This window comes from Candida dubliniensis, chromosome R (genome assembly GCF_000026945.1).
Source record: "Candida dubliniensis CD36 chromosome R, complete sequence".
Lineage (NCBI taxonomy): Eukaryota > Fungi > Ascomycota > Pichiomycetes > Serinales > Debaryomycetaceae > Candida > Candida dubliniensis.
Genome location: NC_012867.1, coordinates 1,606,810 through 1,632,338, shown reverse-complemented (window position 1 = coordinate 1,632,338; position 25,529 = coordinate 1,606,810). Strand labels below are relative to the sequence as shown.

At 34.2% G+C, this 25,529-nt stretch overlaps 10 protein-coding genes across 10 annotated transcripts; 4 read left to right on the top strand and 6 right to left on the bottom strand. All coding sequences in view use genetic code 12, as the record gives it.

Annotated features, from left to right (window-relative positions):
• Window positions 1-109: 109 nt before the first annotated feature.
• On the top strand, window positions 110-700 carry CD36_33260 (conserved hypothetical protein; the record flags this gene model as incomplete). Its single annotated transcript, XM_002422226.1, has 1 exon — window positions 110-700. The coding sequence occupies one exon, from the start codon at window positions 110-112 to the stop codon at window positions 698-700; it is 591 nt and encodes a 196-aa protein (XP_002422271.1).
• Window positions 701-1,335: 635 nt separating this feature from the next.
• On the top strand, window positions 1,336-2,004 carry CD36_33250 (40S ribosomal protein S27; the record flags this gene model as incomplete). The annotated part of the gene is made up of 2 exons (XM_002422225.1): window positions 1,336-1,338; window positions 1,759-2,004. The coding sequence occupies 2 exons, from the start codon at window positions 1,336-1,338 to the stop codon at window positions 2,002-2,004; spliced, it is 249 nt and encodes an 82-aa protein (XP_002422270.1).
• A 572-nt stretch (window positions 2,005-2,576) lies between these two features.
• Window positions 2,577-3,827, bottom strand: CD36_33240 (aspartate aminotransferase, cytoplasmic, putative; the record flags this gene model as incomplete). The annotated part of the gene is made up of 1 exon (XM_002422224.1): window positions 2,577-3,827. One exon carries the CDS (start codon window positions 3,825-3,827, stop codon window positions 2,577-2,579), a length of 1,251 nt encoding a protein of 416 aa, XP_002422269.1.
• A 914-nt stretch (window positions 3,828-4,741) lies between these two features.
• Window positions 4,742-8,032, bottom strand: CD36_33230 (probable ATP-dependent helicase, putative; the record flags this gene model as incomplete). Its single annotated transcript, XM_002422223.1, has 1 exon — window positions 4,742-8,032. One exon carries the CDS (start codon window positions 8,030-8,032, stop codon window positions 4,742-4,744), a length of 3,291 nt encoding a protein of 1,096 aa, XP_002422268.1.
• Window positions 8,033-8,666: 634 nt separating this feature from the next.
• CD36_33220 (endosomal protein precursor, putative) lies at window positions 8,667-9,269 on the bottom strand (the record flags this gene model as incomplete). Its single annotated transcript, XM_002422222.1, has 1 exon — window positions 8,667-9,269. The coding sequence occupies one exon, from the start codon at window positions 9,267-9,269 to the stop codon at window positions 8,667-8,669; it is 603 nt and encodes a 200-aa protein (XP_002422267.1).
• A 2,024-nt stretch (window positions 9,270-11,293) lies between these two features.
• On the bottom strand, window positions 11,294-11,539 carry CD36_33200 (conserved hypothetical protein; the record flags this gene model as incomplete). Its single annotated transcript, XM_002422221.1, has 1 exon — window positions 11,294-11,539. One exon carries the CDS (start codon window positions 11,537-11,539, stop codon window positions 11,294-11,296), a length of 246 nt encoding a protein of 81 aa, XP_002422266.1.
• Window positions 11,540-12,171: 632 nt separating this feature from the next.
• Window positions 12,172-16,017, top strand: CD36_33190 (subunit of TORC2 (Tor2p-Lst8p-Avo1-Avo2-Tsc11p-Bit61p), a membrane-associated complex that regulates actin cytoskeletal dynamics during polarized growth and cell wall integrity, putative; the record flags this gene model as incomplete). Its single annotated transcript, XM_002422220.1, has 1 exon — window positions 12,172-16,017. The coding sequence occupies one exon, from the start codon at window positions 12,172-12,174 to the stop codon at window positions 16,015-16,017; it is 3,846 nt and encodes a 1,281-aa protein (XP_002422265.1).
• A 44-nt stretch (window positions 16,018-16,061) lies between these two features.
• Window positions 16,062-16,874, bottom strand: CD36_33180 (conserved hypothetical protein; the record flags this gene model as incomplete). The annotated part of the gene is made up of 1 exon (XM_002422219.1): window positions 16,062-16,874. The coding sequence occupies one exon, from the start codon at window positions 16,872-16,874 to the stop codon at window positions 16,062-16,064; it is 813 nt and encodes a 270-aa protein (XP_002422264.1).
• Window positions 16,875-17,339: 465 nt separating this feature from the next.
• Window positions 17,340-19,979, bottom strand: CD36_33170 (Rho-GTPase-activating protein, putative; the record flags this gene model as incomplete). Its single annotated transcript, XM_002422218.1, has 1 exon — window positions 17,340-19,979. One exon carries the CDS (start codon window positions 19,977-19,979, stop codon window positions 17,340-17,342), a length of 2,640 nt encoding a protein of 879 aa, XP_002422263.1.
• Window positions 19,980-22,849: 2,870 nt separating this feature from the next.
• Window positions 22,850-24,655, top strand: CD36_33160 (conserved hypothetical protein; the record flags this gene model as incomplete). Its single annotated transcript, XM_002422217.1, has 1 exon — window positions 22,850-24,655. The coding sequence occupies one exon, from the start codon at window positions 22,850-22,852 to the stop codon at window positions 24,653-24,655; it is 1,806 nt and encodes a 601-aa protein (XP_002422262.1).
• Window positions 24,656-25,529: the final 874 nt, after the last annotated feature.

Sequence of the window (25,529 nt, the reverse complement as noted above, 5' to 3'; positions counted from 1 at the left end):
GGAATTATATTGGGAGGTTTCTCATCTTTCTTTGAGACAGTTAGTCCTTGAAGACGATAAGAGAGAGACACCATTGTAAGGGTATATTATAGAGATTGATAATTGTACTATGAGTAAACCACAACTGCAACCCCCATTCCCAAATAAATATCATGTCAAACTAGTTGCTTCTCTGGATTCAAAAGCTTGTCTCATATGTTATAAGCCAGCAACAACAGTACTACTAGCTGATGGTAACGGTGATTTTTTCTACATTTGTCCCCAACATTTATCAGACGATCAATTTGCTAATGCTATACATCCCGAAGAATACACAGAACTACTAGACCAAAAACAGAAACTAACAGAAAAAAAATCAAAATTGGAGAAAGATGTTGAGACGGAAAAACCTTATATTTGGAACACGGTGGCAGGATATTGGAAACTGAAGGATAACAACAAAGAAAAGGAAAAGGATAAAGACAAATCTACAGAGTCGAAATATGAAAAATTGAAACAAGAATTGAATGAAGTTACCAAAGAACTAGAAGAATCAAGTAAGAAAATCCTGGAGTTTAAATTCAAATTGTATCAATTGAATCAAGATATTTATAAAAGTAGATTGATGGCTCATCAAAAGAAGAAATACAATCAACAAAGAGCAGTGAAAATTCAGGAAGAAGGGTTCTTCCCATCTGTTCCTAGTCATAGTTTAGAATAAATGCCCAAAGATGTGGCAATCAAATCAAGAAACCTCAATGATACAGTTTCATGAAGAATTACAAATTACTATAGGTTTAGCCCTGTAGTTAAAGTAAACTTGGTGAACTATAATGTAACCACCACAGCAATAGCATTATAATGAATTTTGTTTCACTTGTAGGCATTAAGTAGATTGTGGGCTGTATACAGGTGAAGAATATACATCTAATATATCATATCTCAAACAGGGTAGTAGATGAACTTAGCCGCAAAGACTGTATTCTCTGATAATCCAGTGGTCAATAAAATAACACTTCCAAAAATGTATAGCTGTCATTGATATTTCTTGAATTATTGAAAATTAGGTAGAATTTTCATTTTTGTTGAGCCCTAATAGCCCTAATTGTATGCACGTGATGTAGTATTTTAATTGAAAAGTGTACAATTGTACACACCCACACAAGAAAAAATCTTATGCCCCCCAAATTTGCACATAGTAAGAAGTCTTCTCCTCCTTGTCAATAATGCTACCTCATTTTTTTCTAGCACTCACGAAACCTAATTGGAAAGAAAGAAAAGAAAAAAAAAAAAAAATTTTCAGTTTTCAATAGATTTCAGTTTTTGAATTATACATATTAGAGAAACAAGTTAACAATGGTATGTTCATTAGATTTACCATGAGTTTGGAAAGGATATCCTAGGATAGTCAGGATATCATAGGAACATACTATTTTTACTGTAATCAATAGAGAATTAAATTGAATCAAAATTTGACATAAAATAATGGGATCTTTATCATGAAATAATAATTAATAGAACAAGCGACCATTGAACCTGCCCCCAATAATGAAAGATAATTAATATATGAATATCAACTACTACTTTGAAGAAATGTGAAATGGAAAGAGAATCAGTCCCAAAGTAACCACTAAAGAACATCAGAAGTTATAAACATATATATGTCTAGGGCTTGTCCTGAGCTCGTGTGTTACCTATACCCTCCTTTCCACATCTATACAACTCAGACATATTTTTTTTTGTTCAAGAAACATGTAATACTAACAGTTATTTTTATAGGTTTTAGTTCAAGATTTATTACATCCATCTCCAGCCACTGAAGCTAAACAACACAAATTGAAGACTTTAGTTCAACAACCAAGATCTTTCTTTATGGACGTTAAATGTCAAGGATGTCTTAATATCACCACTGTTTTCAGTCACGCTCAAACTGCTGTCACTTGTGACTCTTGTTCTACTGTTTTGTGTACTCCAACTGGTGGTAAAGCTAAATTGACTGAAGGTTGTTCATTCAGAAGAAAGTAAATGTTTTTACAATGAAAAGAAAAAACTTATACACACAATACAAACAACGCATCATCAGTTAGAATGAAAATGAAATTTGCATGAAGAAATCAAAATACAAGATAACAATTATTAAAGAGAAAGAGAGAAAAAGAAAAGTTGGTAATATAATATGTATCATAGGAATTCTATCCATTTTTATTTTTATTTTTGGGGAGGAATTTTAACCAAGTAAATTTTATAAATCTTATTTTTTTATATACATATTTGTAAAATTTATCATTAATATATACAGAATTTAAAAAAAAAAAAATTGTTATCTAATAGTTGTCTCTTTTAGAATAAGTTGAAAGAAATCAAGGATTACTGTTAGAGAAAAGAGTTAGCCTCTACTGGTAAGCCCAGGGCTTCTTTAGTTTAATCGATATTGACAAGAATAGATAACAATGCACATAAATTAAAACTTTGACAGAAAAACAAACTTAACTCTGCAACAACCACTATCTATTTAAATATGAAATATATGGAAATAAAACTAAAAAGAAAAACGACAATCAACTAGTAAACACATATAAAAGCAACTAGCCTAATCTCTAAAGTTTACTTTTACCAAAATATCTGACCACTTCATCAATAGCCTTGGCCACTTGGTCGACATTATGTTCGTTCAATCCAGCAACAGAGGCTCTACCACTGCTGACCAAATAGATACCGTGATGTTTCTCCAAACGTTCAACCATTTGTGGGGTTAAACCAGTAAATGAAAACATACCTGTTTGATCAGTTATATGGTTCCAAGTACCTGGAGTTCTCAAGCTTTCTAATTTGCTTCTCAATGTATTTCTCATTTGACCAATTCTAGAAGACATTGTGACTAAATCTTTACGCCATTGAGAATATAATTGTGGATCATTTAATATGGTGGCAACAATTTTAGAACCATATGCTGGAGGATTCGAAAGTTCTGAACGTATGATTCTGTTCAATTGAGACTTTATAGCTCGATTCAATGGCTCGTTAGATTCAACAGTCGATGGTATCACATGGATGGCACCAACTCTTTCTCCGTACATACCAACATTCTTGGCAAACGATTGACAAATAATAATTGGCGACGTGATAACTTTAGAGTCAATTGCCTTTCTAATCGGATAAGCATCTTTTTCCAAATCTCCACTGGCAAAACCTTGGTATGCTGAGTCAAAAATGATAAAATGCTTCTTTTTTTCCAAGGCAGCCAAGATTTCGTCCCATTGACTTTGATTAGGATCTAAACCTGTAGGATTATGGGCACATGCATGCAACAAAAACACTGAACCATCTGGAGCACTGTTAATGGTTTTCAAAAACCCACTCAAGTCCAACGACTTGGTATCGTTGTTCCAATATGGGTAACTAGCAACTTTGAAACCAATGTACTCGAAAATCTGTTTGTGATTGGCCCAAGTTGGTTGTGACAAATAAATAGTATGATTTCCTTGATAAAACTGTTTAATGAAAACACCAGCTAAATGCAAGGCACCGGTACCTGATAAACTTTGTTGTGATACAATTTTTTTATCTTTAATAGCTAATGAGTTTTCGCCCAAAATAACTTTGGCAGCACTTTCAGTAAATGGAGCATATCCACTGATGGAAAGATATTCATGGTTGTAATCAGGTGAGTTGATTAATTTCTGTTCTGCTTGTCTTACAGCAGGCAAAATCCATGGTTTCCCGTTGTTGTCTCTGTAAGCACCAATCCCCAAATCAACCTTATTTGTACGAGAATCAGCATTGTAACGTGCCTTTAACCCGAACAATGGATCTGGTGGTAATTCTTTGATACCTGCGAATGGAGCCATATTGATGTAATTGTTTTTAGTAGACTATCTAAACCTTGTGGGAGGAAAATATGTTAACCAAGAAAGAAAGTAAAAAAAAAAAAAAAACTAAAAAATAGTGGATTACATAAATACCTAGCAATATATATATATGTACAACCAAAAAAAAAAAAAAAATTAAAAATAAATTTGATGGAGGGGGATTATAGATTTATGTGCGTGCAGTTGCAAAACACACACGACCATGGTATTTTTCCTTTTATGCGAAGTCATTTTTAGCTGTTGTTGTGTTTTTTTTTATTGTCTTGTGGCAATTTTCTAAAAATGTTGTTTGCTCTTAAATTTTTCCGTTCGCAGTTAAGTAAAGGGAAAAAGGGAAGTAACAAAAAAGGTCCACTCTTACACGAACAATTTGAGAAAAAAAAGAGGGGAAAGCGGAACAACAAAACGCCAGAACCATCGCTTGGCGCGGTACCACATAATACATGCACCATTTAAATAGTGGAGGAAGTGGGCAGATTATGTTGCGAGGCATTTAATTCTCTCTTCTATTTGTGAATCGATAAATGAGGAGGAGAAGTTATGTAATTTAAAGTCCGAATTAAGCCGAGTTTTATCGGTTCTGGGGTACCGTCATTATCAACAAACCAATATAATCATGGGTCTTTGCCCCTCGCCCTTGTCGCTTGTTTTTTCCATATATCATCTTGATTAACTTCTCATTGTTCTTTTGGCTTTCGAATTGTAACACTTTGTAGCACATTGGGCTGATCAAGGAAAGTATAAAACCTCTCGATTCCCCAATAATCAAAGTCGTGGCTCATTAAAAACGTGCTGTCCACCTAAATGTGCAGCCGATGCAAGTCAATGCTACTAAAACAAACGGGAAACCAAACCTGTTTCTTAATAAAGTAAATAGATGCACTCCTGCCTACCTAATTATAAACTATTGACTCTAATGTTGAAATCTTTTCATCCAACTCTAATTTGTTTCTAGCCACTGAGAAAATATTCTTCTCGATTGTCTCATCACTAATTAATCGATAAACTTTCACTTCTTTGGTTTGTCCAACTCTATGGGCACGATCCTCTGCTTGTTTATCTTCGTGTGGGTTAAACGATTGATCAAACATAATGACATGATTGGCTGCTACTAAATTGATCCCGACACCACCAGCTTTGGTAGAAATCAAGAAAATATGTATGTTATCGTCATGATTGAAAAGATCAATCAAATCTTGTCTTTCCTGGACTGGAGTATTCCCATCTAGTCTCGCAAATTTATAATTGAATATTGACAATACTCTTTCCAAAATATCTAAAACTTGGGTAAATAAAGAAAAAATCAAAACTTTTTCTCCTTTGTTGTTGATGATTTGTTGCAAAATTTTCCCCAATTCAATAACCTTGCCACTGTCCAAGTATTTTTCGTCTCCTAACTTCCATTTGCTTAATGTTTTGGGAAATTGGGTGCACAAACGGTCCAATTCAAAATCTGACATTACTTGCATATCCTCAAAAATATACGTTTGGTTAGCTGTAGCATATTCTGGTTCCATCATGATTGCTTTACTCATTTCCTGTAATTTTGAGTCGTCAAAAATTACTCTGAACAACAATGGATGCAATGCTGCCTTACGAAGTACCATCAACACATTGGAGGATGTTGGTATTGGATCATCTCTATTCAATTTAGCTACTGTCTCTGCTGGTAGCGTTCTTCTTCTCTGTCTTTCTGAACTCACATATTTCCCATTATTGAAATGATCTACATATAGCCTTGCTTGGTCTTTAGTCATGGCACAATGAACGACTTCCAGGGTTTTGGGTGGTAGATGCTGCAAAACTTGATCTTTACGACGCCTCAAGACAAATGGGGCCATCATGGTCTTGGCATTTTTAATTGCCTGCTGCGCCAACAATGGGTTGTGGTCATTATTCTCTTTGGTAACTGTCCCCGATTTTTGATTAAAAATAGAAGATAACTCTTCCCTCTTTTCATTAAACAATTGTGGCAACATAAATGACAACAACGAAACCAATTCTTTTAAATTATTCTGTAATGGAGTACCCGTCAATAATAATCTAAAATTACCTTTTAACCTCATGAGTTTATTATACCTTTCTGATGTTGAGTTTTTCAACAAGTGACCTTCGTCATAAACTATTACATTAAAATTTTGGTTCTTCAAAAATTTAGCATCAGCAGGACTACCACATGCCAAGGTATACGTTGTCACCAAAACTTCAAACTCATCATCATTCTGTAATTCGTAACGAAGTTCTTCTCGTTCTGCTTGATTGCCATAATACGCTCTAACCAGTAGGTCAGGACAAAATTTATTGAATTCACGTAGCCAATTCTCAATTGTCGATGCCGGCACTACCACCAAATGTGGACCCCGTTCTCCAGCTTGTTTCAAATGTGCCATAAATGCAATAACTTGACAAGTTTTACCAAGACCCATCTCGTCCGCCAAGATACACGACAACTTGTTTTTGTATAAAAGATTGAGCCAGTTGATACCCACCTGTTGGTAATTATTCAATGTCACATCATCTGCTAACAAAGCTGGTTTATCCTTGATATATTTCATGGTCAAGTATCTTTTTTTAACCACAATAATATCTTCATCAACGTTGTCATCTTCCTTATCGAGATCAACGACTTCTTGCTCTTCAATGGGATCCAAGTCTACCATGTCTAATTCACCTTGCTCAGTGGTTAAAGACACCCCCCATGACTTCATTTGTTCAGTTAGTCTATCTCCATATTCGGCACATTGTTTGATCAAAGAATCCACTGCCTTGTACCCTTTGAGATTGCCTTCTGTTGTTTCAATCATTTTCAACCCCAACTTCTTTTTCTTTCTCTTGCTTTTAGCAGCATCTTCCTCGGTCAAGGGGAAATCATTTTCAGCAATGACATCCAAGGAATAGAATGGTCTTTGTGAAATGACAACTTCAGCCACACTTGGATCGATTCCACAAATGTCTGATAAATCTTCAATAGATGCATTATTGATGAATTCCAAAACTTTCTGATCTATAGAAGTGTACCCGGTATCCATTTCTTCATCTGCGGCTTCATCCAACGAATCACTGGCACCGTCCTCTTCGTCATCATCTAGTAACTCCTCGATATCGTCATTCTCATCATCACTAAGGGTAATAATCGCTTTAGCACTAGCTACCTTCCCTTGATCGTTCTTGTGTTTCTGTTGCTGAATTTGATTTTGTCTCTTTCTTTTACGATTTTCTAAAATCTTACGTTCCAACATTTCTAATTCGTCCTCTTTTTCTTCATCTTCACTACTTCCAATTTCTACCACATCAGATTGATCCAGAAGTGGATTTGGAGTATTGGTTTCTCTATAACTGAATCTAGCTGCTAATCCAACAGGAGCGGGGATTGGCGATATCGATCTTGAACTTGGAGTCGAGGAGTCTTCTAAGCTTGATAATCTCACCAACCGTCTTTTTTTCGGTAATGATTCTAATCTACTGGTTTTATCTGGTTTAAATTGTCTAGCATACTTATCTAATGTGGACTGTCTATTATACTTGTCGCTGATTGATTTTTTGCTTTTAACACTTACTTTTGTAGATTCATGGGCATTTGGTTTGGTCGGTGACATGTCGTCTATTTTGACTGTCGCTCTTCCTTTCTTGGCTTTCACAGGAGATTCATCTTCTTCCTCATATCCATTGATATCATCAGTGATAATACCATGCTCAACTTCAGGGGTGCTGCTTTTACTTGTTTGTTCAACGAGTTGTTGGAATCTCAATTGTCGATTCTTTTCTCTCATTTCTTCTTGTTGTTGGATGATCTTTTGTCGTTGTTCATTCTCTTTCCTCAAGTATTCGTTTCTATCAAAATTTGTTTCCAAATACTTGTTAATGTCTCTAGCATTCCCCTTGCATTTTACAAATGCTTTCAAAATATCACTTTCAGATAAATAATTAAACTTCTTCCGAATCAACGGAAAATCTTTATGCTGTCTAATCTTTTGCCTTTTAGCTTCCAATTCTCGTTCCTTTTCATTGCTTATTAGCTTTGAAGTCAATGATGGCTGTTGAATTGTAGATTCCTTAGTTGGTGATGAGTTGATGGTTATTGGTGATGATGAGGGGACTTGAACTCGGTTTTCTTTTCTAGGTGTTGAGTTTGCATCAACTGTAGATGATTCCTCCGTTGATTTATTTCTCCTAAACCAACTCATATTAATAATTGAATAAGAATTAGGAATATCAGCAAAATCAGACTTCTCTTGGTGTTTGTTTATTGGGAGGCTTACTTTTTTCTATGGGCTTTTTTTTTTATGGATGGCGATGGGCCTGGAACTACACTACTGGAGCATCCTGGACAGGACCGTAAAAGAAAAAAAAAAAAAAAAGAAAATTAAGACACGCGTTGGCTCAAACACAAGTCGTGTCTCGATTCTTAATGACAATGATTCTCTGAATCCTTGATTGAAATAAGGAGCTTTATTTGATCTGAATTCTAGTATTCCGTGTTCAATTTGATATTGATAACAAAGATGCCGACCAATATTAGTTAAGTTCCTGTGTTTGGGCTTGTAAACAGCGGTATGACTACCAGTATTATTCTTTTAATAGGTAATACTTGTTGAGCAAAAAAACTACGTATTTAGTCTAATATCCGTTTAAACTGGATTTATCCCAGCAAAAACTGAACATTTCTACAATAGCAATATGCATTAAGTTCACTATGGAGTTATTTGACAATCAATAAAAGATATGTTTTGAGTTTATGTAAACCAAATAAAATATGTATTCTTTTTTGATTATTTGACATAATGCTGGAATTATACATTGATGTAAACACTGGATCTCCTATACAACCGATTGTACTTCGAAAAATCTTCTCAAGTAATAGATTTGGAAAACAGAGTTGGCAGCAACAACAAAGATTTGAAAGACTGACCACCATTTGACTCTTGAATTAGTAGATTCTGCAGTGTTTCTGTGAGTTCTTTCTCTGATTACGAGGTATCCTTGTTCTGCCCTGACATCATCGGTCAATTGGCTCAATCTTTGGATAGCGTAGTCTAAAGTTCCCAGTTTTGGATCGTTGACATCGACATAAACGACCCCGTGGATATTGAAACTGACATCCAAATCAACAACACCAGTTCTTTCATTGCTGAAACAATACGAATATTTCCCACTTGATGTAGCTGTAATAGTTTCGTCACCATGGTCTAACTCGGTTTTCTTTAAAATGGTTTGTCCTTGAGGTGAATTGATATAAAAATCAATGGTATATTGCTCGGAATTATAAGGATTACGTGACCCAACTTGGAAACTGATTGCCAACTCATCATTTTTGTTTAATGATTCATAAAAACATTGTTTACCATATGGAGCAATCAACACATTATGGGCTGAAATTGATGATATAAAAAAAAGAAAAAGTGAAACAAATAATGACTTCATTGTAAATTGGTCTCAAGTCTGTGGATAGATCGGCACTATGTGTTATTGGGTGAAATACCTTCTATTGATTTTTTTGATTAAGGAGAACTGTTGTTGTATACCACAGACAATAACTATTAATCCAAAAGTTGATCTGGAAAATTTTTCTTTTTTCTGTTTGGATTGGTTTCGGTTTCGTTGTTATTTTCTTTGGCGAGGAGGAGGAGACAGAAAAAAAATTACGCGTAGTTTGGTCAAATCTAAGGTAACCAGTTGTCACGTGATACAGTAGTTGTTGATAGATTTGATAATTTCTCTATAGGCTCATGACATTAATGGTTGTGTAATTTGATGGTAACATATACTGCTGCATGTAACCAGATGATAGAGGTTTTTTTTAGAGTGAATTTTGGAGATCATAGATCCAGCATTGTAGATATTTGTAGTTTTTTATATAGAAAAAAAGTTTGGTTCAGTTGATTTGCAAAATATAACAAAATATAGAATATCGGTTATCACACACACAATTCATAAGTACAAGCAGCTAAACTGGTAGATGCAATCATTTTGTGCAGCAGGGCACCTCTAATAGTTTTTGAGATTATTGGTTGCATAAAATGTAGGTTTCTTTGTCTCCGATAGATCTTCAGGTATACTCTTGTTTATTAGGCAAAAAACAATTCTAGGATGTGTATTATTTGGAGTGATGTTAATGATTTTTGCAACTATTACTTGTTTAGGAAGTTTATGTTAAGACGCACTTTACAAGATAAATAATAATTAGAACTTTTGCAACAAATACGGGTAGTTTTCACAATTATTAGACGCTCTGATGTTTGTGACAAGATTTACAAAACTATATAAACTGCTTTTGGCGTCAGTTTTTTTTTGCAACTTTCCATCACTTTTCTTTTCTTCTTTTTATTTACAATCAGCTTTCAAAATCCATTTCATTCATTTAAGGAATCAGGAATCCTATCCCTTATATGGAAGCTTGTTGGAGCACCATTATGCGATTAAAAATATAAATAATAGATTAAAAAAAAAAAATACAAAAAAAGAACGCATAATAGGGTTATTGTTATATAAAAGAAGACTCCTCAAGCGGTTAACAAAATCAACATCATCAGGTAACAATATGGATAACCATGGCGCCATTCACTGCTGCTGCCTGGATTGTTATTGGAGCATCATTATGTGGGAAAGAAACAAATTAATAATATAAAAATATAAATTACAATGAAAAAACGCATAAAAAAAACCTCATTATAAAGTTGTTGTTATAAATTAAAAGACTCCTAAAACGTGTTTCCAAATCCATTTCCAATCAGAGTGTAGTTGAATAACCAAGGCTCTTCCCATTGTTACTTGAATTTTTATTGGAGCTGAATATGCGGTTAAAAAACACAAATACAAATATAAAATGCAAATCAAAATCGAAAAAATACAAATCAAAAAGACACATCGTAAATTTGTTATATTATAAGACTCCTGAAGTAGATTTGGAAATTGATATATTACTATTCCCTTATCATAAATTCACGTCAAGAAGAAATTAAAACTAACTGTCCAATCACGTATAAAACTGTCCAATCAATATTGAATACAAATCTCCTTAGAAATCGAAGTTCCTTGCCAAAGCTGCTATCCCAATTAAGTTATTTCCTTACATTCACTATTGAATCAAAATATTACTGGGGTATTACCAAATAATTTATAAAGGATACTATATTATCAAACTGTCAAATAAAAAAGGAACCAAAAAAGATGCAAAAACGTAAAACAAAATAAAAAATATGCAAAAGCGCAAAGCAAATATAAAAAAAGACATAAAAGTATAAAACAAGTTATAAAGAGGTATAATATAAGACATAAAAAATAGAAAAAAGATCAAAAAAGATCAAAAAAAGATAAAAGAATGTAAAAAAGAATTAAAAAAGATAAAAACAAATAATAAGTTGCTGCTGTATCAAATTGGTCTTCAAAAACTGATTATAAAACCTTGTTTGCTAGCTTGAAAAGTCTTGGTATATGTTACTTGTATATCATTTGTAGGATACGATATTCTGGGGGATAGGTGATACGATGTTATGAGTGGTGCTATTTAGGAGGAAGAAGTAGGTCCGAGGAAGATGTTGTTGGTGATCCACGGATTTGAAACTCTTCTCATAGTGCAGCGCATCTCTCATAAGCAGGGCGTTAGGTACAAAGTGGAGGTACGAGAGCCACCGCTGGGACAGTTTGATCCTATCCTGGGGTACGGTTGTGCCGGTTGCCAACACTTCTACCATCTCTAGCGTCAACACACTTCCTGGGACGGGTCCACTGCTACCTTTGGCAAAAAAGGCCGGGCGGACGGATTGCTAGTGGACGAAGGCAAGTGCCAGAGCTACACAGTGCACTTTCCCGTAGCCAAGGTCCAAGCACCACATCTACGGCTTGTACGAGGACTTCTATTTAAGGCAACGGCTAATCATTCGTCAAGATACCATAGACTCACATGAATTAATTAAAATTGTAAACAAACTGTTCAACGAATGCCCAGAGTCATTCTAATGTCTTCTCAGAGGCTCAATTTCACCACTAAATGTATTGATGATTTTGGATTGCTTATCTCTGATATAAGAATAATTTTTTTTTGTGGACAACCTGGTATCTTTAATGAAAAATAATTATCCATTCCCAGCCAATCAACTTATCGTCAATACATCTGGAATCACAATTCACATTGCATAGGGAATCAGTACTATTAATAATGGTGGTTTGTTAACCAGATATTGTAACCACCAGCCGATTCTCACATCTTACACGACTATAAACCAGAAAAAACAAACACGAACGGAAGACTCGTTTAAATTTGCAAACAAATAAACACACACTGTGAAATAAACCAGATACCCCTTCAAGAGATCTTTTCTGACATATGGATAACATTGATCTACCGCTATCGTCTTCTTCATCTATTAAACTACGTTCTGAAAGTGAACGCGCCAGAAGTGCCACCTTAAATTCTATAGATATAGCATTCCATTCTGTTGATCGAAATAGAACTGGTCAACAGCAACACGAAAATGACAATACATTACTTTCAACCACTTCATCACCACAATCAAAGTCAGGGAAAAATCAAAGCAGACCACCGCGTCCCGATATAAAGAGAGCTAGAAGTGCAACAATGTCAATGCTACAGGATAACTCAAGTTTCCACTCAATACAAAATACAGAGAGTCCAACTTGGCTACTAAGTGATCTATTGTCCAACTTGGCTGTATTTAAAGATAAAAATGAATACTCGATAGTTGCCAAGGCAAATGATCTAGTCATGCTATTCCAGCAACACCCCAACTTAAAACATGACGTACAAATCAAGGCTGTATTACCAAGAATACAATTTATGTTGTACCACCCAGTTTCGGAGGTTCGAAGTTCATGCTACAGGATAATTCGATACTTGATTGTTAACTACGAAAGTTTGATGATATTGGTACAACAGAAGTTATTGATTTATATTATTATCAGTTTGTCAAATACACGAAATGTGTCGGTGATCGAAATGGAACAAAGCTTGAAATTGATTCGAGAATTTTTGACTGTTGATAAAGGTTCAGATCTATTGTCAGTTGGTGTCATTAAAACTTTAATTACTATAGTTGAAGAGAATGGCGATAGTAACAATAATGGGTTTGGAAATATAAATGGGAATAGTGATCATGAAGGAATTATAACAAAGGGGATAGAAAACATTCCAGAGGGTTTTAAAAATGCCTGTTTAGAAACCATTTGTGAGATAACATTATTGAATCCAGAACTAATTTGTCATTCAGGTGGATTCAAGCTAATTATTAATTCAATTTTGGACAGACCAATTGAAATTGGATCAACCTGTTTGATGATTGTTTTGAAGTTATTAGATTTTGAGAATTCAAGAAAATTTGTTCGCAACGGATTCGATTTGGATTCATTGATTTCAATTTATTCAAATTTAAGTGATCATGACGATGAGACCAGTCTTGACAATAATTCAACCAGGATACGAAAAACTTCCAATTATAAACTTCAAAAAATTTCATTTTTGATATCAACTCTATTAAAGAATTTTAATGGAATAATTGCATACCTGATCAATGATTTCACAAGCATTAAAAATCTTCTTATGAACTTGCAGAAAAAGAATACCAAAGTACGGGAATCAATCTTGGATTTGTTATTGGATGCATTGATGATCCAGAGCTTTCCTTGGTTGAAAAATTCACCTATTGGCGATTCAATAACGAGATACAATGAATTGTTTAACAGTGGTTATCAATTTAAATTTGAATTCAAACCACTAGACGATGAATTCAGCAAAAACATATTACACCACCATCAGGGTCTTCTAGCATTGATACTTATCAAGAATGGCATCTTTAAACAGTTGACTCAAATAATCGAGGAAAACCGTGGTATAGACATTCCATCCCACAGCATTGAGCATAAACGAGCAACCATGCTCTTGACCAATTTGTATGCAATGGCAAACAACTATTTACCTGCGGAATTGATCGGGGAAAAACTGTTGCTCCCCGATTTATCTTTATGTGCTTCATTTGAAATTTTCAATGAAACAAGACATGAATTTCGTCCTACAGCAGAATACAATCAACATGTGAAATCAAGCATTAAACAACTAAACATACAAGCAAAATACAACATTGATGATAATGCATTCAAAACTATGATTAGTAATAGCAAAATACTAGCAGTTAAAGAGTTTGAAGATTGGAACTGGCAATTGCTACTAACGTTAATACAGGGTCCTTTAGGGAATCCAAAAAGATTCGATGAAGTTTTAGAAAAAGTTCCCAAATTTTTCAAAAGATTATTGTCATTTTATCGGCCATTTAAATATCGGTTTTCAACAGTGGTCCTAACCAAGGACAAAAATAGTTTTAAGTACATTAATATTGGTTGTCAATTGATTGAATTATTTTTAAGTCTAGACAATGGTATCAAATATCTAAGCAAATCAAAATTATTACCACAAATTTCTGAGATAGTTGCACAGATTGACCCATTTAGTGGGATAACCTCAAGGGACCTGATTTTAAGTGAAAAAAGACTTGAAACAACTGCATCAGTTGGATATTTAAGATTTATCGGTGTTTTAAGTAGTCATAGTCTGGGAATCAGATTGTTGGAACAATGGCAGTTTTTCACATTATTTTTAAATATAATATCCTCAAGCACTGAATCAGAAACCAATAACTTGTTTATTTTAACAATTTTCAAGTATGCAGACTTTTGCATTGATTCCCCTTTTAGAAATATTCTAGAAATGGCAACTAGAGTAAGCAATTTTAAGATCAAGAACTATTTATTAAAGCATGTGTTGCCGCGATTGATTAAGACTGAAGAATGCAGTCTATTCACAATTAGAATTTTGGTTGAAAATTTGTATAGTATTGGTCCAAGTAAAAAGGGGAATGGTGATGAAGATATTGTCATGAAATCCATTGAAATATTATATCAATATTATCAGGAGGACAATTTTCTTAATTTGGATACATTAATTCAGTATCAACCACTGATTGAAATACTCCAAAGATATCTATTAGGTAAAAAGTTGTTGATCAACTTTTTAAGGTTTCCTCAAGGGTTCAAGTATTTGGAACGATTGGGATATTTAGAAGAGAAATTTAACAAATTGACACAAGTACAGGACTTCAAGTATCTTTACAAAATAAACTCGATAATTCAGTATCAGTTTTTCCCTCATGTATTTCATGCAAATAACGGTTTGAACGATGATAATGGTGATGTTGATGATCAGCTTTCGATTTATTTTTTAAAGAATTTGTTATCTACCGAGGAGGGACTAAACTTTTTCCAATTTGGAAAAGGTAAAGAATTCCTAGACTCAATTTTATTATCAACAGAAATAATTTTTCAACAAATTTCCCAAGATTCAAAATTCCATGACATTGAAAATCAAGATGACGAAGAAGTTAGGTTTTTAATCAATGCTGTTAAACAAAACCTTTGGTTGATAGGAAATTTAGCCCTTGGAGAATTTGGCATTCAATTATTAGACCCAATGTATAATAATTCATTAAATGCCAATAACAATTCAATAATTAACATAATTATTGAGAATTTTAGAACTTGTTCAATTTGGCAAATAAGAGGCATTTGCTTTTATGTTTTAGGAATGATTGCTAGCACCATTGAAGGGATTGAGATTCTTGATGAATTTAATTGGGTTAGTTGTGTTGATCAATATGGGAATTGCAAGAGACTATCGTACCCAAAATTTGGGAAATTGGTTGAAATTTTCAACATAGAGATGAGTAATCCCTATAGAGATACAAGATATTATCACATTTTTAATAGTATTCCATTAGAAGTGACTGAACCTAATTCAAGCACAATCAACAACGATGGAGATGATGGTGTTGAAGAATTAGCTATCAGTGACAATACCGATAAGTCTACTAACGCTAATGGTGGCGAAACAGAGGAAGATCAAGTTAAAGTTTCATTAAGACGTAAAATTATTGTCTTGATAACAAACTTGCAAGCAGTATTATCCAAGATTGTCAACAAATCGATTCGCGAATTGAACAAATTGAGATCAATTTATCCTGAAGTATTCAATTCCGACATTGAACTATTTCTTGAAATAATGAAATTAATCGATAAAGCGAACTTTTCATATCATCAGCGAAGCTTTATATTGAACTTGTTTCTAAAAAAAGATACTAAAATACTTGAGAACTTGAACAAAAAATAGGATCTCTCATTCCCTTTGTCTATATGTACATCTGACTTGGTCATTTACTTTTTTGTAGATTCCAATTTACGTTTTTTTCTAGTATGGGCATTTGTTCCGCCACCACTACTACTAGCTGTATTCGAGCTCAGATTCGCATATATATTCGTGGAGGAAATGTTAGCTTGATGACCTTCCTCATTCAAGTTCAAATTATACTCAATTCCATTGTAGTCATTATTATTATCCAATACAATTGGAACATAATTACCACTTATCAAGTTTGGGAGACTATTTCGATGACACCAGTTTTCAATGCTTTGTGGGTTTGTGTGATATTTAGTTAAATCATCGCTAATTAAATCAGGAACCTTTTCAATTATGTAATTACCGATCCTTAGCTCATCGCACTTATCCGTTATCATATCTTGTTTAATCAGCTTAATTATGGGAGTTAGAATTTTTTTGGTTCTTGGAACTTTATCAATTAAATCTTCAAGTCGTGATACTCCAAGATCTTCATCAAATTTAATTTCAACTTCGTTTGCAGCATAGAGATCATTCAAAATCGACAAGTAAATTTGATTACGACGATAATAATAAGATAATGTAATAAAGTGATTCTGTTGAGATTCAAATAATTGATTTGATTTTTCCATAGCTAATTTGAATCGATTTCGGTATTGTTCATAGATTTTGGAAAGTTGCTCTGGGGTGTTATGATCATAATCTTCGTCATTGCCAGAAAATTTATTATTGCCATCCTCGGATACATTATTTTTTATTATTGTTGTTGGTTCATGTATACTTGAAGAGTTGGCCCCATCTGCTTCTTCTTTGATTACTTTGGTCGGCGATGAATTAACTGAATCTGACATACTGTAAAGTATACTTATTTCCTGGACTGTCTATGTAAAGACGTCTATAGCTGAGAGTTCTTTGATTGAAATTACAGGTGGTTCTTCAATGATTGAAACACAATTTTTCTGATTTCAGCGATATGCTTTTTGTCAGTTCAATAATTGTCGCAGAAAATTGATGTCTACCAAAATAACAAAGCAAGAAAATGTCGTACAGTTATTGCACAATGTCGTCATCACAGAACACGTATCTACCACATTGTACAATAAATATGATAACATTCAAATACATATATATAGTGTCAGAACTAGAGGTGACTTATTCTTTTTCTTAAAAAAGAGGTGCTTGAAGGATGTTTAATATTTTTGTTTGAACATACTTGCTAAGTAGATAGATATCATTTTCCAAAAGATAAATAAAAACTATGTCTGGTTAAGTAAAACAAAGATCGTTCATTGAAAAAGGAAGACTAACGAAGTTTCTTACATTTCCTTTGTTGGAGAAGATGATCTTGAGCGGGTTGATGGTTCTTGCAAATCTTCAGTTGACCCATTTTCAAAAGTCTTGGCTAAATCTTTAACTGACGATTTCCTGCCCAAACTTGGTGCAAATTTAGGTGGCGGTGTTGATGAGAGATCATTCAATGACTGACTGTTTGGAGACTTATCGTAAATAATATCATTTGAAGGGCGGTAAGAAACTGGTGTGGATGTAAGTTTCTTTGATTTCTCATTCCCTTCTTTGCTCTCTTCTTTGGATACAACTTTCCATTTCTTTTTCTTGGGAGAGGTTGATCTTTTCAATCCCAGTGATGACGACTGCGTGCCCAGTCTTGAAGGGGTTGGTGACTCCTCAGCATCGTAAAACTCGTCAGCGTCTGTTTTGTGTTGCGGCTCCTGTGTTTTGCTTTGATTCTTCACTGCATTTTGTAACCTTGATTCCAACCTCGACTTTGACTTTGCAATCGCTGCGGCATTATGTCCCTTGTTCGACTTGATCGATTCACTGCGTGTCAAACTGCTGTTTCGAGAAAGAGTTGGCGACACACTGGCCACTGCTGATCTGGTAGAGCTCTGTCTTCTCAATTCATTAAATATACTCTGCTTGTTCTCAAACAAGTCATCCATTAATGTGACCTGGAATCTATCGTTTATGTAACTGCTTTCCGAACTGTTCAAGCCATCAGTTTTCGGTCTCAATACCAAAGTCCCAAACTCTTTGCTCAATTTCCGCTGAAATGTTCCTGCCAAATCCTTGTCCTGGGTACCCACAATACTCACTAATCTGCTCAAGTGGGTCAAGATGGCATCCAATGTCGCTAAATTGCATTTTGGCAACTCCGACAAAACATTCTGCAACCCGTTGACTCTCGACTTTGTTTGTGATTCATCGTGATAATTTGAGTAGAGTAATCTGATCACGTCGTAGTTGTTGTATGGGATAATTGAGTCCGGCAACTCCATAAAATACAATTTCAATACATTGGTTATAAGCAACGGATGTGACTCTTTCAAGATCGCTGTGATCTCATTGGGGTCTTGTACTCCATTCAACTGCGACCTCAATTTGTGCACATTCGAAAGATGGACCGGCTGCGTCCAAAGATTGATTCTCTCCTCATCATTTTTCAAATCTGGATACACACTATCTAATTGCCCTAAGATGCATTGAATAATGTACGGAACAACTTTTTTGTCCAACCTCGATTTAACACTCAAGTCAACACCAAATGTTTGGTTGATATTAGAGTCATAGTAGTTGTCATATAATGTGACCTGGGGTTTGAATCTACCTGTCCCATAGTTTTCAATCAAGAACTTCAAGTCGTTCACAGGATTGATCGTCTCTTCCAACAAAACCAAATCGTCACTGATTGTCTTTAAGCTGCTTATCTTGTTGGCAAAACTAGAAAGGAAATCAAATGTCACTTTCTTAATCGCCTTCAATCTATCCAACTCACATTTCTGCATGAATGTCAAATGATCCATTGCCAACTCCTCATACTCACACCTCAATTTATCCAACTCAACAACTTGTGCATAGTACTGGCTGTCCAACTGGTTGACTTCGTTGATCAACTTTGATAGTTGTGACTTGTCGTTAAAATCAACTGTGCTCACTCCTATAGCCTCCTTGACATCATCAAATTTGAACGTCAACGACTTTGCCAACGATGAATCTGCAGTGGCATATTCGTTCTCAACACCAGAAATGGCAAATGCAACAGGTCTCCACTGGTAATAAAACTGAGAAGAGTTGATGAAAGACTTCCCGATCGAACCAACAATTCTAATAAACTCATTTCGAACTAAATCTTGTCCAAAAACTTCGGCCTTGTCCAAGTTCTTGTTAAACTCCGGCATGTTCTCTAGCAACCATTTGGTGATGTTGCTTCCAGTAGAAACATTTTGATAAGTACCTAAAATTGCAACTTTGTGTGGACCCATGGGGACTTCTGTAAGCATTGCCTTGAGCAATGCCCTCATTTGTTTGCTATCGTATTTTGCATGCGTGAACTCATAGATCTCTTCGTCTCCACTATCATTGTCGTCTTCCTCTTTATTACCATTAGTATTGGCTTTCGCAGTTTGATCTTTTTGAAACGAGAAATCGCTTAGCTCTTCTTGCAATTCTTCTTCGGTGTAGTGGGACTTGAACTCCTCCAACATTCGGCACTTGTTAAAATACTTCTTTTGCAATTTTTCCACCAGATATTGGGCATTCTTCAACGCCTTTAATTTATCTTGCAAGGTAGACTCTGAGAACCTGACTCTCTGCTCGTGCTCAGTACACCATTTGCTAAATGGTTGGAGAACAATTGTTTCAATGTTGTCGGCAATGTTCAAATGGTATTCCCCTTGTTTGTAGAAAGTCTCATTCATTTTGGTATATGCATTCTTGATGGTGGACACAAAATCTTCGTTCAGTTGTCTCTTGTTGATCGGCTTGCAATCGGTCATGATCGTTTCCAATGAATTACCATAGATCACTTCCAGTTCCATCCGTCTTTCGATTAAGCGAACAAAATCATTGTTTTCCAAGATCCCTTGATTCAATTGGATAAATAACTGCCGAAACCCCAGATCATAGTCTGGTGTCCAAAAACTTTCAGCAAATGACATAATATAAAGAGTGCTAAGTGATGTGTGTTGAGGTAAGGAAAATGTTTGGTATCAGACCAGATTCTGTTTTTTTTTTTTTTGGCGTGTCAGTTTATGAGTGGTGGGTTGAACTCATTTTTTTTTTTTCGTGATCTGTACGGCTCGTGCTATAATTAGAAGTTGTCAAGACACTGACTATGAGACTGGGATTTCAAGTGATCAAGGTGGATAGCTACAGCATATCTCGAAACCAAAAAACCTAATAGAGAGAGACAATAGCCTTTACATAAGTAAAAACTCCCTCTAGCCAGCTTTTAAAATCTCATTGCGTTTCATTCTGTCAGGATTACGTAATGCTTAGACTAACTATACACTATGACGAGGCCAGAATGAGTTTTGTATTGGCTTTGCTTTCCTGTCTAACTGGCCTCACAAAAGTTTTGAATGTTTGATGTCATGACTGAAGTTGTATACGTATTTTCTTTATCGCAGTTACTACGATAACATTAGAACTATTTAGTCTGCATGCATAATTCAGTAGTATCTGGTTCAAACCCTTTTTGGGGGGATACTATCAAATTTAAGTTTTGGATCCGATCCCATTTATTATCTATGTTGCAAATGTTGAAGCACGGAAATCTGCCCACGCAAAAGATCATTCACAAGGCATATTCTTTTACTAACCCTCATGTGGGGTCTAAGAACACAAGAAGCTTAACGATTATACAAATATACCCCCTTGGGTTGTGCTAAATTTATTCTAGAATTGATTTTATAAGCCACAACCATGTTTCAACGTCTACAAACAAGCTCAGCAAATTGGCCCAACTTTTTTTCTCATTGGAGTTTGGGGTAAACATTTAACCGACAACAATAGTGTATTGTTCCAGATAGCCTATCACAACTGTGTGTTGATCGTTTAGAATTTCCAAGAGTCGATTTAAAACATTGCTTGAAGTCGATGCTATAGCTAAATTGGGTTAGTGCTTGAGAGGTTGCATAATAAGTTCATGTGGTATTGCTAAGAAGAAATGAGCATTATCATAAGTTCTACCTATATTAATGCTTAGCTTTTGAAGATCAGGAATATACGTAAACAAACGAAAACCTTGGATTGCAAGAACGTTTGATTCTGAAATCCTACATGTTAAAAAACGTGTTTCTAATGTGACTTGTTGTTTTCGTCTCAGCTTTTTTTTGTGCAACATTTTTTTTTTCTTTAGCAACAAAGTTAAAACTTACACACTTTTTATTCACTTTTTGCAGCTAATTGACACAAAAGGAATACAGCCTTGAAGCAACAGTGGTTAACAGCCTTTATATTTCTGAAGACAGCTATCATCTGGTATATTTTCTTTCCCACAGAATTGTAGTTATTATCATCAACAATGCGTTATCTTTTTTTTTTTTTTGCACTTGAAACGTTTTGTTATAGAAGTTGTAGTGTTGCTGTTTTGGCTTTTTCTCATTTTTTTTTTTTGCATTCATTACAGGAACACTACCAAAACACTAATTTCCGGAGTATCATTACTTAAATTTTCATTGTATATAAGAAATTCTATCAATTATACATTTGTTTAGAGCCTATCCGAATATCCTTACCCTCGGCTAGACTCTTCCAGTTTTTGTTCGCCTTTTGTTGAGAAGATACTGTTTCCCAAACCCGGAGAATACTTTGTTAGAATAGTGATAATGCTTTCTTTTGTCATAATCAATAACACTTTAAGACGTCCATCCAACTGTTTCCATTTCACATTCAAACTTTTATTGAAAAATAACAATTCAAGCATACCAATGATAAAAACTATAATTTGGTTTTATCAAATGTCTCTTTTCTTATAGCCATTTGCTGTCATTAGGTTGTCTCTTTTCTTTTTTGCATTTTCCATTGTCTTTTTTTTTTTTTGTTTTGTTTTATTTGTATCCCTTGTATTCGTATGTTTACAATTGATATTACTTGTGCACAAACAATTGTACTTTTTTATTATAACTTGGGAAAGTCTTTATTATTAAAGTTTTAAATCATGAAGAATATAAGTAACACAAATCTCAATCAAGGCTTTTCTTTTGTGGGCATAATAATTCATTAGGGATTCTATGTGTTGATAGATCTCTTTTGCAATCACAGAAGGTCAAACAAATTATAAATTCCATGACACGTAGTAGACATACAATGATTCCCACAAACCTCTATCTGATTTTTCTTTTCTTTTATTATTTTTATATTTGTATTGTTTACAGTAATCACGTTAAAAAAATCTAGTTCTACTAATAAGAATTAAGACATTTACAAAACCACAAACAAGGGAGAATATATGCATACGATTATTCTTGCAAGGTTTTTTTTTTTCTTTCTCTTCTCATGTATATATGTACAAGTGTTTCTGGGGTTATAATCAAACAACAGTCTAGTATTCTTTACATGTCCAAGTAACAGAACTGTGGCACCGTATTCTAATTCAAGAGTATTTATCAAACTAATATTGTATATCAAAGGGCCTACTAAAAAAAAAAAAAAACTCGTTTTGAAAGACCTTTAGTCCATATATCCACGGATACTCCAAGTATATGATTCCGAGAACCTGACTATAATTAAGATCCATACTTGTTCTACTGGAGACAATTAACATTTCGAAACCAAAACTTTCCCTGTTTATCTTGTACATAATTTGTTGCCTTACCCTTAGGCCCTCCTTCCCAGTGCAATTCTGTTTCTATAAAAAGAGGGAACAATTACTTGTTCTTAAGAAGATCAAACATAAACAAAAAGGAACACACTCTGAGCTTAATACAATAACCCTCCCAAAAGGATCCCATAACGTTTTTTCTTTTTTTTTTTTTCATTTGGCTTCACTTCTCCAGTACTCCTCGATTCTAATCATGGTATCAAAATGCCCCCGAATGGTCTTCTTGAAAATGGGTCAGAATGTGTAAAGTCTTTCAATATACTAGATTACCCACAAATTGTCAATACCAACCAACGTTTATTTCTAAACGACACTATTTCAAGCAAATTATTAGGTAATATTGTTCATCCACTAGTTTTTAATGGCTTACTTAGTTTGACTTGTTGTTACTTTGAGTGCAATGCATATAAGTCGTTTTCTTTTGTGCATAATTACCAGATTCGATTGATATTCCATGAACTACATTTGCGATTTTATTTGATATCTATTAGAAGTTTAAAAGATGTCGTTGATAAAATTGATAGAAGGGACAAACAAAGCATTAATGATACCGATGATTTGTATATTGGATTAATAGGGTCGATCTTACTAAACTACATTTCTTTGTACGATGATAGTCATACTTCCTTTGCATTTTCAAATGGTATAATTCAATTGTCAATACAAGTTATTGAGTCGGCTCGAAAACAGCATAAAGACAATTTTAGAGAAGAGTATATTGAACGTTTAATCTTGGCAAGCAAATCAAGTTTCTTTCCCAGTTATTCTTCCCTTCTGTGTTTAGTGGAATTCAAAGAAATGCTAGATAAGTTCAGACGTTACCTAGTACTGAAAAATGTTTTGAATAACAGTATACTATCTAGCATTCATTCATTGAACCAATTTGTTAGTAAATTGATGGGGATTTATAATACCAACAATAATATCAATAATAATCCCAAACTATTGAAACATTTGTTGCGGGAGTGGTTACTTATTCTACCAACAAGTCTATACTTATTCAATAACAAACTTAGTGATAATACTAACCATAATCTCATCAATGCTACTCCTGCTACTACAAACTCGTTGGCCACTTTTGCTGTAAACTACGACAATAGTAATACCCTTCAATATGAAATAATTGTTACCATGTATTATGAAGCATTAAGTAAATTGCTAGATAATTTTTTCCCCAAAACATTGTTTTATAACTTGTATTCATTTGGATCGTGTTTTACCCGATCAATTGAATTTGCAGAATTGGATTCACAAAAAATACGTTTGATTAATTTACAAATTTTCAGTAAATATTGTTTAAAAGTTTGTAAATTTTTCAAAATGAGATTTCAATTATTGAACAATTTACTAACTAATAATTTTGAAAATTTAGATCAATTTAGTTGTTCAGTGAATGAGGTCCCCATCAACAGATTCAATAATCATGTGTTGAAACCAATAAATTTCTTGCATTTCCCGGAATCAGTACAGTTGTCAATTGATGATTTACAAAATATAAACAGGTTTATTCAAGACATAACTAATAATGACACTAATTATAGCCAATGGTTGTATAATTACAATCATCATCATTTGGCACATTTCAGAACTTCGTTTTATAATGATGCACAAATAAACTTCCACGGAATTAATATGGGGTATTTGAATCATGATCAACATCAGAAGCGACAAAAGAGTTGTTTTGGATATGTGAATACTTTGTTTAAACAGTATTCTCAACTCATTAATAAGCATTTGCAAGACTCGTATTCTGATCTATTCAGCAGAGATAACAGACAACAACAACAACAACAGCAACTGCTACTACGACTATCGCTGTCACTGCTGCAAATTTTGCAGCAACAGTCGATTGAATTATTAAGCGACTATGAACCAGTTTATACAAGACTAATAGAAGAGAATGGATTAATAGAAAATAATTTGAGTAATGACGAGAAGCTAACTTGGATTATGAATTTTGAAGAATTGAGAAAGCAAGAACCGTATATGAATACCGAACAAGATAGTTAAATATCAAATTGTACTAGATGAATGCGATGACTCTATAACAAAAATAAACAATTATGAATTTCAAGACTAAATAAATAGTCTCTGACTAAACCTATTGTTGACTGATATTAGTGCCTAAAACGTCGAACAAGATATTAACAAGCCACTAAAAGGAAAGATCTTTCAAGGCTTATGTAACAGAGGCGGTGGCTCCAATACACGTAGTCTAGTGTTTTACACACGATACCGCATAAACTGAGAATATACTTTCGCTTAAATACGCAAGCCCCTTCACAGGCTGTTACCATATATTTACCTATAAACACAAGAAGATATTGACTAATGTGGTTGGTAGTTGTCAGCTTAGGTTTTGGACTATTTTGACTATTACACAAAACACGGTATAGCTTATCTTTAGAGAATCTTTCCTTGATGCCGTACACTTATCCTACTTCTATTATGAATATGTCAATGTAAGTTTTAGGAAAAACCTGGACTAAAAAAACCAGCTATCACAATATCCATTTTTAAAGTCACGACAAGATCGATTAGGTGTGCCTAGTTTTACTCTCGTGCGCCCTGTTGAGTCTTAATTTTACAAGGATTAGTGACCTTTCATCATTAATTCAAGAGATTTTGAGAAAATTGCACGTGCTGGTTGGTTGTTTTCTTTTTTTTTTTTTTTTGCTTCCTTTGTCTCTAGAACATAGATAACAAACACAAACAAAAACCAAAGACAATAGGCAAACTAAATGTATAGGATCGACAACAAGTTAGTGATTCTCAATAATAATATAGAGGGTGTGGTAGTAAATGGAAGTCGGGTCGGATTCAGTCATGGCGGGTATTATCTCGTCTAGTGTTTTATGTTCCCTGTCCTTTAATTCGGCGAAAC